Raw genomic sequence first — 12,848 nt, 5'->3', positions numbered from 1 at the left:
ACTACTCGTCGCCGAAGGTGTTCTTGCAGCGCACCTACCTTTACGAGCTGGTGTTGCAGGTGTCATTCGTAACGAATTCATTTGAGCCTCCTGAGCTGTAAACTGCGTGCGGGCTGTTATGCGGGGCAAAGCGCAAAATATTTCCGTTCATATGGCGAGGAAAATAAGGTGCTTAATTATTCTTGTATTTTGTAACAAAATTTTGATCGTTCTCACTAGTTTTTTTTTACCGTTTTTTTTTTCTAAGGGAGCGCCAACAATCCGATGGCCTCGCACTATCGAAACAGGTCTGGTACCAGGTAGCTGCAGTTGGTGGGGCTAATTTCTTGGAATGCAGGTGCGGTTGTTGTCTTGTACCAAAGGGGTCTTGATGATGCAGCTTTAAGTAGGGATTGTAATTTTACGTGCCCTATGGTTTGTGCAACTGTACAACACCTGCATCTGTCATGCTCGCCCTATTATACGGGCTTTGACTGGACATGTAGTTGAACATTATAACTACTGTAGTTCCTCATTTTCCAATGAGTGCAGGGTTAGCATCATATGCTGCTTGTTCGAGTGCTGTAGGCTTGTGTTCTGAATGTTGTGCTCTTAAGTGGTTGCACGATACAATTGGCCTAGTGTATTTTCTATTTCATTTTGAGAGGACTTTATATCTTCGCAACAGTGATGGCATGGGAAAGAACTACAGCCTTTATTACTATAACATCTATTTTGTTATCAATGTGCAGGTGGTGAAGGGCAGGCGTCTGCTAACCAGGCAGTCAAACGACCTCTCCAGTTGGTTGCCAAACGCGGCCAACCCAGTAGAGACCATGACAAACAAGACCAAACTGAAAGTGCAGATGACAGTGTTCTGCGTGCTTATGGCGCCAACACAGTGCTGTAAATTCCTTCACAGGTTACGTGCCAAAAAGCTCACACGTGTTCTAGCATATAGCGCGCGGTTTGTACAAACGTAATAGCGTACCTACACGATGTATTCGCTTCTGCAGTCTGCACAGCACTCAGTGTGGCTATTGCGGACTTGCATGAGGTCTTGAAGTTTGATTGAATCCAGACGGCGAAAATGACAGGTTAGAAAAAACGCGAAACACGCCTTCCGCCCAGCTAACAAGCCCAAGTTTCGCTTTCGCGCCGGGTCGCATCTCCCGGCGTGGCAGCCCAGGCCTGCTCCTTCGCGGCGCTTGGGATAGATGGCGCGACCGGCGCTCATCAATATGGCGGCGCCCTTTGAATTCACGGTGTTCTGGTGTATAGCCTGGCACAGTTATGGTTGTTAGTCGCGGCACTCGGCATTTACATGGTGCTCGCTGAATAAAGCAGCCGTTATTTCTTTCTGTTGTTGTTTAAGCTGAAGTATAATATTCTACAGACACCATACCTGAGAGTGCACGTCCGAAGAAAGTGAGATGGAAAAAAAGGTGGGCCTACAAACCAAAGTGCACACGCAATGTTAACGCTTGGTGACCCACACGTCGCCGGTACTGGCGTCTCCATGAGCGCAAAACTTGGACCGGACGCAAAAGACCTCGACCGCCAGCCACGTGCCCGAGGACAGTTACAAGGCACACGCAATGAGAAAATAAAATCGGCTACAGCACAAGAAGCGCAAACACCCGCAAGTAACGTGCACATGTCAGCAGAGCAGCGCCGCTCACTTGGTGCAGAGCTCGACCGCAGCGCCCTCACAGTCCCCGGAACAAGTCGCGCCCTGCTCGAAAGGAAGACTCGCGCAACTGAGAAACTACTTCGGGCCGAAATTAAGGGAAATGACGTCGTTTGTTTACTTCGCCGTCTGTGGTTCCGGTAACTGTGATCGCATGAGTAGCGTGGGTAGTAGAGGCGTATTATTTCCATGTTTTTGCGTGTTTTAGGCGGCCTTTTACAACTACTTTGCTGACATTGCTTTCAACAGTGAGGTCAGCCTGTGGAGCAGCCCTATCAACCGGACAGGGCCGTAAAATCTGTTTGAAGTTCGCAGCACATCGTCGTTTGGTTTGTGAATGTTAGAAGGTGTTCGTTTCTCAGCGGCGTCGAGTGGTGTGCGCTTTGTTCCGGCTTGTGCGCCGTTCTACGGATGTGTACTGTTAATGAGTGGTGCTGTTTGTGCATCGGGAAATGGTGCCACGCCGGTGGGATTTGCTTTTTTGTAAAAACATCCGTGCCGTCTTTGTCGAGTGCTTCCGGAAACTGCTCGCCTTTTGTGCGTGCGTGTGTGTGTGTGTGTATGTGTGTATGTGTGCGCGCGCGCGCGCGCTTCTGATATGCGTGGAACGCGTAGGAACGTCCGTACAGTCTTTCGCGAGTGCTTTCGGAAACTGCTCGCATTCTGTCTGTGTGCGCACGCGTGTGACATTCGTCGTTATTGCGATTTGCAAAGGTGTTTTTCATTTGGTGACTGCGTCTGCGAATGCCAGGATGTGATACACGTTCGTCATTTAGAGACGCTGCTTCAATGTAGGGTCACTTACATTTTGGTTGCTTGGAGGTCAGCTTTCAACGCATGGCAAGGCATTGCAGTGCGCTTAACCATCATTGGCACACGAACTGCTTTGTTATTTCTCCTTTAATTTCAAATTCAGTTTTGTGTAGTATGTAGGGAGATAATGGTCACCAAGATGCGACGCTCATCTCGTTTTTTGCCACTGCTGTGCACATATGAGGATTTTTTACTAGGTCAAGCCCTCTCAGCAAGTTGTGAAACACTTAGTGCAAATAATTTTTCACAGCAGTAACTGTGATCATTACCACAATTGATCACATGACATTTTTAGGGATTGTTATTTAATTACAATATTTTTAATTTATTTGTGACAAAGTGCGATGGATTTTGACTGCTATTTTGGCTATCTGTTCACCAACCTATTTATACTGTCTTGTGGTTCTGCTTTTTATTTTTATATGTGGGCATGCATGGCCAATCGCACGCTTGCCTTCTACAATTGGACATAAACAGGCACTAACATGCTCTTAGCAGATTTGTATTTGACAGTATTGTGATTGACGCACTTGGCTATTTGGAAAATATGCAGGTTCAAGTTCGCCCTTATACTACCTCTGACTGATATATCTGATGCAAGCAATATTATTAGGATGTGACAAAGTGCATACATAATTTATCACTGATCAAACTGCTTGCAATAAACTTTGCCAACTCGTCCTTGTTTGAAGCATCTCCTAAGTGCTATAATCACATTGCCAGATTATTTTATTGCGTGCACAAACAAACATGTAACATTTTATTATGAAACTTTTATGGTACCTGACTCCTATATTGCAATAAAATCTTAGGCAGATCTACTCTCTGTACTAGGGATTCAAACTCTGCTGATAGCTTTTGACAATATCATTGTGCTATCCAGTGCTTACTGGCTGGTCGAGGAATGCGTCATGCAAAGGCAGTAGTATCGCCATAAGTGTTCATCCGAGAATATGTCCCCAAGTGAAAATCATTGCATCAAAAGTACCGACACCAGCTTTGATGGGGATGAAATTCCAGAAGTTGAGCTCTGAACGTTTTATTTGCTCTGTAGTTTATGCTGGTATATATGTGTCATACAGCACATTGATCACACTCTTGCATTTACTACGAACAGCCAAATATATCTGACTGTCATTAATGAGCTTTTGTATGCACTACGACTTAAGTGCACACACTTTTTATACAATTCAGTCATCTTCAAAGATCAAGTTGCTCATACGACTACAGTGCGTACACATCACATGCCACCTCACACACGTCATACATAATCTCGTCAGGTCTACACAACTCATCGCACACATGTCACTCAAGCTCTATGCATTCATATCGCACATCGCATAAATCTCGTGCACTTCGTAAATGTCTGCGTAGCACATCACACAGATCTCGCCCGTTTTCTCTGCGAGTTCGTTCAATATGCATTTCATATCGTTCTTTTCTCGTCAAATCTGTGCGACATGCATCCATCTCGTTCTATTTCTCGTCAAATCTGTGCGACATGCATACATCTCGTTCTATTTCTCACACAAATTTTTCAATAGGTGCACTCATGACAAAACAACTTTCACTTGCTGTGTCCAGACACTTGGTTCCAGTTGCATGTAATGCTTCATCTCCAAGCTTTGCGTGGTTTCTTAAAGGCATTGTGAAATCTACATGGTGTTTTTATTTTACACCTCCTCATCTCACAGCACAAGATCTGAAATGCGTGATTAAGAAGAATCAGGCCAGCACATATTCACAGAAACGAACTCTTCACAGTGCAGTTGACAAGTGCAAAAATTACAGCAGAAACTGTCAGTCACATGATATGAGCAAAACATAACTGTTCTTTTTGCGGGAAAGCCTCAGTCCCATGCCGACATTAACCCATATGGTGGTCATCACTGGCAATGTTTGAAAGATTTTCATAAATTAGAGACTGAATGTCTGGAGTATTTATCATAAGGGAAGTAGAAACTCACACGTCTTCTAAACAGCACTTTGCAGTGCAAAATGTATGCTCGCTATTGATAGTAATAAATAGTATGACTGTTACAACTGTTAAACAAGACAAAAGCTCACAGGAATATGAAGGCTTGAAGTGATAAACAGTGTTTGGAGGGGGAATGTAGCTGTAATGAACCTTTTGACAAAGATTTGTCTTCGTCAGTGCTGCAATTAAGTTCTGCACAGCAATCTTTATGCACGCTTAGCTCACTTTCCCACACCATCAATGTAGGATGAAGAGGAGAATAAGATGGTGCGTAGAATGAAGTTGAAGTGTAGAAAAGAAATGGGGAGACAGTGAAAGAGAAGGTAGGAGCGTTGTTGTAGGTTATTCTTCCAAGGTTGCTCTTCCAAAAGAAAAAAAGAAAAATATTAAATGTGTAAGGAAGCATTGCCAATTATTATTCTGCCACCATAAGCACCATAAAGGATGCAATATAAAACTGATCTGATATGTAGAGTGGCCTAAAGCTTTCTGCATAGTCTTTACTATCATTATGACACTGTCTGCTGCAGCCAAATATGCAGAAGTTTTCATTGAGTGCTCATGACCAGAGCAACTTATCCAGACTGCACACAACACCACTGCATATACCCTCTATTTTGGTAATCTGAAAAATAAAAGTTTATTCAAATGGGCAATAAAGAACATCACATGGAACACAACATCTAGATAGAATTATGAGGCATGCCACAGTGCGGGACTCAGTATTATTTTGACCACCTTGGGTTCTGTGATGTGCACTTGAATTCAACTACATGCTTTTTTTTTTCACTTCACCACCACTGAAATGCAGCCACCTTTGCTGGGATTGAACCCGCAGGCTTGAGCTCAGCAGTGCAACATCATGACTACTGCACTACTGAGTGTTTACACAAATTTATAAGTAGCAAAACACATTGGAGGCTTTTGCACACTGAAACACTACAAACCGTCCAATGCGCTTCCTTACATCTATGTACAGACATACTTACCAGCGGCTCATATGACAAGCATGGAGGCGTGCTCGAACACACTACTATCCAACAGCTGCCACATACCAGAGATAACCACTGGGTCTGTACCTATTTTCACAGAACACTTAGCAGCAGCTCATACAACAAGCATGGAGGCATCTCTCGTGCTCTAACACACATACCATCCAGCTGTGACATATGGCTGCACACCACAGACAAAAACAGACGGGCTAATCATCAGAGACCACATGTCATGATTTGTTTATATGCGAGCCCTCAACCTGCTTCTATAAGGCATGACAGCACAGCACTACTGCACCACTTCTCTCTTCCTAACTGCACTGGAGGCTTGTTACCAGTAATCGTGCCCTGCTGACGTGGTTATCTCTTCAGTTTCTATGTTGCTGTCCCTAAGCTGTTATTTAAGGACTTCCTTTCGAGCTTCAGTGGGCCTTGAAAGGCTAGATGATGGCTGCGACAATCTAGGGGCTTTTGTAGAGTGAAATCTTAACAGGTGCACAACTTTTTTGTTGGCTGGTTCATTTGAATGGTCTGGCATCTTTCTTTTTGGGTCACTTTCACTTTCCACAAGCATGAAAACTGGCTCAAACAAATTGTTTGCCTTCTCAGCCACACCCTCAGAGACTTCACCATCTGATATTGCCTGTCTGACTGAGTCCATTTTTGCTCTTAAGAGTGTTGAGCTTGACACTGCTTTGGCTGCTTCCAGCTTTGTTATACTCTGTACAATGTGCAATGCCCGACTTGCCTCACATGCTTCTTTGGGTGAGCTCTCATGGGCCTTGTTGCTGCTAGTTGGATTAGTGATGACCACACAGTGACTGTGCTTGCACACACACTGCGCATTCCTTGCACCTCAAAGGACAGCAAGCACCATCTTTCACTTTTGACACTTTATATGAGAGCCCTTTAATAGACTGAAATGGCACAGTCCATATGCCATCTTCATTTATTTTGGCACAAGCTGCCATTTCACTGCCAGACCTGTGGTTCTTCTGAATTGTTCTCAGCTCCTTACCCTTTGCCCCTTTCATCATCTGGCTAGCCCTTTTCATTAAAAAATGATTTGTCAAGTCCATGAGGGCAGAAATTAGTTTGTCACCATGCTTATTCTGTTTTCTCTCCAGCATAGTATGCTTTAACGTTCTGTGCTTGCTCTCAAGGTGCATGTTAGTGTTGACAGCTGCTCTAGTCCTAAAGCGATAGGCCCACTCTTGCGGCCTAACTGCATAGTGGTCTTTGAAGTACTTGAGGAAGTCCCTCAGTTTTTCTTCCGGACTAGAAAGGAATTGCTTAAAATAATCTTCAAATGCCTTTTCCGCGAGGAACTCTAAGAGTAGCCACACACTATGGTAAACATGTGGCCTTAGCTGTTTCTCTACACACTCGAGTGTCTTCTTACGCCAGTTGTTATCCACATGCCAGGCACAGAGAAGTTTCTGTTTTGCGGCACCTATGACCCTGGACCATGCTTTGTAGAATTGCGAGGCATCATCAGATATCAATGTCTTAGCAGCCACTTTTTGGGCCATGGCCGACTCCAGAGATTTGAAGAATGCTGTCAAAGTTTGCTCGTTCATCTGGTTGCAGATGAAATAAGCTATAGCTACACCTGATCCTTTTTTATCTAGCACCAGAAGAGTGGTCAGCTCAAACTGGTGCTCTGTAGTTCCATGTGTGGAGTCAAGACACAGAGTCCCTGCAGGGCCCAATTTTTCTAGTAGCTCCTTCTGAGGCTCTGTCATCAGAACAAGAGCAAAGTCTGCTGAAGAAAATGTACCACTTGGGTCCACTGCACCTTGTGCCTTGTACAGGCGGACAAGTGCTTCACCTTTTTCTTTCATTACAAGCACCCACGTGTCTACACTGACAGCGTCATTAGTGTGACAACGTTCAGGAGCAGCAATGTTGAGCACTCTGCCAAGTGCACTGGCCTCAGCTTGGATGCCACAGATGTTCTTATTCGCTTTAGTATGGTTTTCATGGGCACACCCTTTTCTAGGTTATCTGCTACACTGGCCTTTTCCTTGTCACTCATTCTCAAGTGCTGAATTTCTGGTTTATGACCATAATGGTTTCTTTGATACCTGACTTTTATGGTGGTGCCTTCAGGTGTCGGACTCTGAGTGTTGTCCATCGTGACGGTAATAAATGAAAGACATATCTTACCAGACCTACAGCTCCCCTGACTTTTCTCCCGACGGTCACTATGACCTTCCTTTTTCCTTGCCTCGCCTGATCTATTACAGTAATAGTGGATCCTTGTCTCTCCACTGGCCAGCTTTTTGGAGTCCCTGGGCAAAATGAACCAGCAGTTTTTGCTACCCTCTTCTTCTGCTTTCCATTCATGAAATTCTGTTATAAAAGCACAAAATAGCATTAGATGGTGACAAGTACTTTGTGGAGAGAGATGCAAACAAAAATAATCACTTTGAAGGCTTTGTACACGGGTAATGTAGCATTTATTTTACTCCCTCACCTTCAACTCGACTGTGTCATGAGGTCACCCTTGATATTGCTCAAATTTCTGTTAAAATTGAATTTCAAATATGCAATGCGCCATGACTTCAAAAAATTTATCATATTAGTTTTGTTTTAATAAGAAACAAATATGAAACTTAAGCATGATCTATGCTCACTCCTTCCTCAATATTGAATCAGACTGTACATTCACAGCAATGCTGTTACGATAAGACAAAGACGAACTGAGAGCACGTGGTGCAAGCTACGCCCCAGAGCAGTGTGAATCCCTTCTCTCAGTTTCTTCTTGAAAAGCTCCTTCTTTTCAAGAAGAGCTTGATTTTTTTTACTGTAGATAGGGGCTTGGCGAGGGAGTGTTCCATCGTCACGCGGTTATGATCTGGCTTGGGCATGCGCCTGGTTCGAGGAGGCAGCATTATGTGTGATTTCAATAAACCAGTTGCTAGTCTGCGTTCGTCCCGTCTTCTTCGACATTGGTGTCTTTTGCCAAGCGCAGTTTAAGTTCACAAAAAGATGTCTTACCAAGTAGCCTCCTAACACACTCTTCTTAAAGAAAAAACGATTGCGCGTGCGTCAAATTTGGCTCTATTTTATGAAATCTACAACCAGAGTCCTTCAATTGAAGGACTGTGGTACTACTAAAGAATTTTCCCAAAGTACGCCGGGAGAGCAAGCCGCTGACAGCCGCAATTGCAAGTGTGGTCCTGGACATACGTCGTCTGCATTCGGACCTATTGCGGCCTGCACTGAGGCGAAGACTGCACCACACACGCAAGTAGCGCAGAGCAACGTACGTCAGAACGCAGAGCAAATCCCTCCTCTCGTTCAAGAAAAAAAAAAAAGAAGGGGGGGGGGGGTGCGCGAGCGTCACATTTCGCTCTATTCTATGAAATGTACTAATAAAGAGTTTGCCAACAATACGCTGGGAAACCATCCCGGCGACATCCGCAAATTCAAGTATGGTCCCGGTTCTGCGTCTCTGCCGCATTGCAAAGTGATTGAGGCGAAGACTAGGCCACGCACGCATGTGGCACAGAGCAACGTCAGAACGCAGAGCAGCTTACTCCTGTCGCTTAAAAAAAAGAAAAAAAGATGTACAAACGTCAAATTTCACTCCACTTGCTGTGCAGGAAAGCAGACCATGCCAAACGTACGTCATGTAGCGCATCGCTGGGAGCGCGCACACATGACCATACAAAACAAACAAATTATATTTAACGAGGATACAAAGTTCAACATACCCCAACGAAATAAATTGGGCACCTGCGCAAAAGCTGCTCTTCGCGAAACAGATGCAGAAAGAAAAAACAAAGGCCCGCAAGGTATAAACAACTAGCTGCTTTTGGAGGCACACTGCGCACAAGAAATTTAAAAAAGCCCGACATATAATATTGCGTTTAAACGTCATTTGCTCACGATGACTGAGAATAAACTTAATAAAACTGTTCCTCACCCTTATTGTTCCGGAACACAGGTGCACGTAGTCAGCCTCGAAGTTGTGCGCAGTGATCTGGTGCACCGAATACTTCTCCATTGTAAGCAGGGAAGTCCCACATACGTCGCATTTCATCAATTTCTTGACACCCACGGCCATTCTGTGAACGTTCCTGATGTGTTGCAGCATGTTCTTCCCCTGTATGAATAGTTTGCTGCAAAGTTCGCAGCGACGATCGTCATCGCCGATGGCAGCTCGATCACATACGTGCGCCATTCCGAAGCGGAGAGGCGGCATTTGGATGCACGTGGTTTTGCGTCATTGCACGCACTAGGGTTGTTGTATATTCCGGCAATAATACAGGGAAGAAACCTCCCCAATCACGTGACACACTAGGTATTCAGTGGCCCCATAGGGACAATTGGAAACCAACTTAGGGAACCAACATCCGGGAACGCAGGGTCACGTGGATGCTGCCTTCTATTGTTCACCGGCCTCAGCCGGCCTGCGGGGAAACGCATGTGTCAACACAAGCGCCGGGTAAGCGCCGGCGCTGCTGCGTTGTCGATGGCGACCGCTGCTGAGGCCCGTTTAGAAGTTTAACCAAATAACTAACTAAAAACACATAACCTACCTTTATTAAACAGTTTCAGCGCATTATTAGCAGGTTTAATTGATATTCTTTTCACTCTAACTCGAATTGTGACCAATAGGTGGAGCAGCAGAGCAAGTGACTCTACTCCGCTCGAAAAGACGGGCGATCCGCCCGGCTAAAACTATTTTCTCGCGCGCCTCTCCGCTGGTGTATCCGCTCGCCCGCTCCGCCCCGCTGGCCGTAAAAACGCTCAAGCTAAAACTCTCTAAAAAGTTGCAAGTGTTTTTCAAATCACATTATTTTTGTAACAAATATGCCCACGTGACCAACCGTTCGGTTGATTTGTGGGAGCGGCTCCAGGAACAGAAAATTTCTGTTCTTTTCAGGAACGTGTTTCTGTTAAGGGCGTAAAATAGATATTTTCTGTATGAGAACAGAAAATTTCTGTAAATATACCTGTTATTTTACACACATTTCTTACAGTGTAACGTACAACTTCCAGGAGCACTTGGATTTAAATTAGACCGAAGTATCAACCAGTCAGCAATTGCAGTAAGCCAGAGACGATTAGACTATTGGTGTATAAAAAGCAGGGAAGGGACTGATACAACCGCACCCATTACAGACATGCATAGGCAGCAGTACGGGGTAGATAGAGAAGATTAAAGGGATGTATACTAATCTTCTAGAATGTTCGAAGAAAAAGCATTAACAGCTTGCCTGAGTAACTAAAGCAGGCTAGGGGATGGTTTTTCTCTGGCCCTGTTCAGAGGGAAATCAGTAAATTATCATCATCACTGTAACCATCACCACCCATATGTGTTGCTTGGCTTTCGCTATCTACTTCCTAATCGGCCGGTTTCCCCTGAAACGCCTTAGACTGTACTGCTCGTCTTTATTTAACCGTTGTTCATGAAAATATTTATGCATCAACATCTTTTTACCTAAAAAGGAAGTAGAGAAAACGCCGCCGGAGATGAAGAAAAACTCCGTGTGCTTTGAATGACGCTCCTACACTGTAAACAGGTTTGACCCTTTTAGGGAGTTTTGGCCTCGTTGCATAACTCAAGCCCTTAAGGGAGGACAAGATCCTCCCTTCGAACGGAGTTTTTTTTCACCTCCTTGTGTTTGGTGGTTTTATGGGGAATTATGGGAGTTTTTGAATTATCCTTTAAACACCAACCCCTGAGCGGTTGCAGGAGTCTTTATGGGGAACGTTGGGAGTTTTTCATTCCTCTTTTGGACACCAGCACTATGGAACTTTTTGAGGAGCTTTGGGAGCTTTTACAAGTTGACATGGGTATTTTATTTTGCTGTTTATGGGAATTTATAGGAGAAACGATGGGAGTCCTTACGTACATTTTCGGAAACGTTTGGCTTCTTAAGGGAGTGTTGAAGGAGACCTGTTGGAAATTATTTTGCCTCCTTGTAGGAGTGCTTAGGTGTAAACATGGGAGCAACTGTTCCCATATTTTGGGAGCTTTGCTTAAGGGAGCAATTATGGTTAATTTTGAGAGTTGAATTTTTGCTTTTTATGGGAATATATAAGAGAATGTTCGGGAGTTAATTTTTACAGCTTTAGGGAGCTGTTTTATTAAGGGAGCTTTAAACAGATGTTTTGGGAGTGCATTTTAGCTCTTTATTAGAGCTTTTACAGGTAGGTCGGGAGTTTATTATGCACCTTTTGGGAATTTTACGAGGTTGAAGGGAGTTTTTTGTGTGTTTAGTAGATTGTGTCTAACAAGGTGCAAAAATTATGACAAAGCAATAAAATGTCTGGAAATTTATTACAGTTCCAGAATCAAATGTGCCAGCATAATATTACAATCAATGACTATTAGCATAATGAAAGTGAAATAATTCAATAAATTGGATACAAACAAGCAAACCAGTTTGGCAGGAAATTCAAGCATATTGCAAGCTTCAGTGATGTTGAAAATCCACAAGTGCAGCCAAGACTGAAATTGAGTGGCTCAAAACATCATGAGCTATTGGGCAGTCCTTGCAGGCATTAGAACAGGCCACATTTGTTTTTGCACGTAAACAAGCATGCTACAAAAAATGATGCAAAGGAGGCCAGACAGCACCAATGACCTAGAACATAATGAAAGTACTTTTGAATACCTATGCTATTTCTAATAGACATCTACATACAACTTATTCTCTCATGTAACACGCAGCTGCAAAGAAAAGCCGAGGTAGTACCACCCACTCTGAATCAATTTCCTTAGCACTGTGCAGTACCTGAAATTCAAGCTTGCCAGCTAGAGAACATGACAAGTTCACAGCAAAATGGGGCATAATGTGATAACAGTAGTCAAACAGGTGATATCTCAGGCTGAAGTAAATTCAACAAGGGGACTAGTCGTCAGGGAAAGAAAATCCAAGCAAACAATTTCAGCTCACTTACATGCATACACAGATGCCACTACGTAGGTTCTTGTTGTGATGCCCCATGACCTAAGTCAGCATCAAAGAGGTCCATTAAAGAGTGGCACACATGCAGTGGCACACACCCAGTGTACATACACAAGTTTGTGTCAAAAAAGTTCGTTGAAGAGCTGCATCTACCCAGTGGCCCCAAGTGATAACCAATGGCCACAGTGACAAACCCATGGTAGCCCCAGGGGGCACGTACTGAATTTCCACAGCTATAAGGAGCTTTTTCAAAGTTTCTTGCCTCAGAAGACGCCTCGCATTATATAACCGACATTGACACAAACAACAAGATCACTCATAGAAATCGGTGTCAGCAACCTCCCAAACTCCCCTACTTCTACACACCTTGCTATCCTAACTAAATCCCCATGTTGAGCATTTAAACTTGCCTCACCCTCCCTATGCACTCAGTCATTTTGCTGGATATCCATGAAGTGGAGAAAAGT

At 44.0% G+C, this 12,848-nt stretch overlaps 1 protein-coding gene across 1 annotated transcript; it reads right to left on the bottom strand.

Annotated features, from left to right (window-relative positions):
• Positions 1–4,090: 4,090 nt before the first annotated feature.
• Positions 4,091–9,873, bottom strand: LOC139059055 (uncharacterized). Its single transcript, XM_070536888.1, has 2 exons — positions 9,387–9,873; positions 4,091–7,807 (listed from the first exon to the last, which is right to left on the bottom strand). Exon 2 carries the CDS (start codon positions 7,294–7,296, stop codon positions 6,253–6,255), a length of 1,044 nt encoding a protein of 347 aa, XP_070392989.1. The 5' UTR covers positions 7,297–7,807; positions 9,387–9,873; the 3' UTR covers positions 4,091–6,252.
• Positions 9,874–12,848: the final 2,975 nt, after the last annotated feature.

This window comes from Dermacentor albipictus, chromosome 4 (assembly GCF_038994185.2).
Source record: "Dermacentor albipictus isolate Rhodes 1998 colony chromosome 4, USDA_Dalb.pri_finalv2, whole genome shotgun sequence".
Taxonomy (NCBI): domain Eukaryota; kingdom Metazoa; phylum Arthropoda; class Arachnida; order Ixodida; family Ixodidae; genus Dermacentor; species Dermacentor albipictus.
The sequence above is the reverse complement of the archived record's forward strand: the minus strand, read 5'-3'. Positions and strand labels throughout refer to the sequence as shown.

What these genes read in the sequence shown, in the direction of transcription:
- LOC139059055 (XM_070536888.1), bottom strand. Translation starts at nt 7,296, where the DNA reads ATGAAAGAAAAAGGTGAAGCACTTGTCCGCCTGTACAAGGCACAAGGT.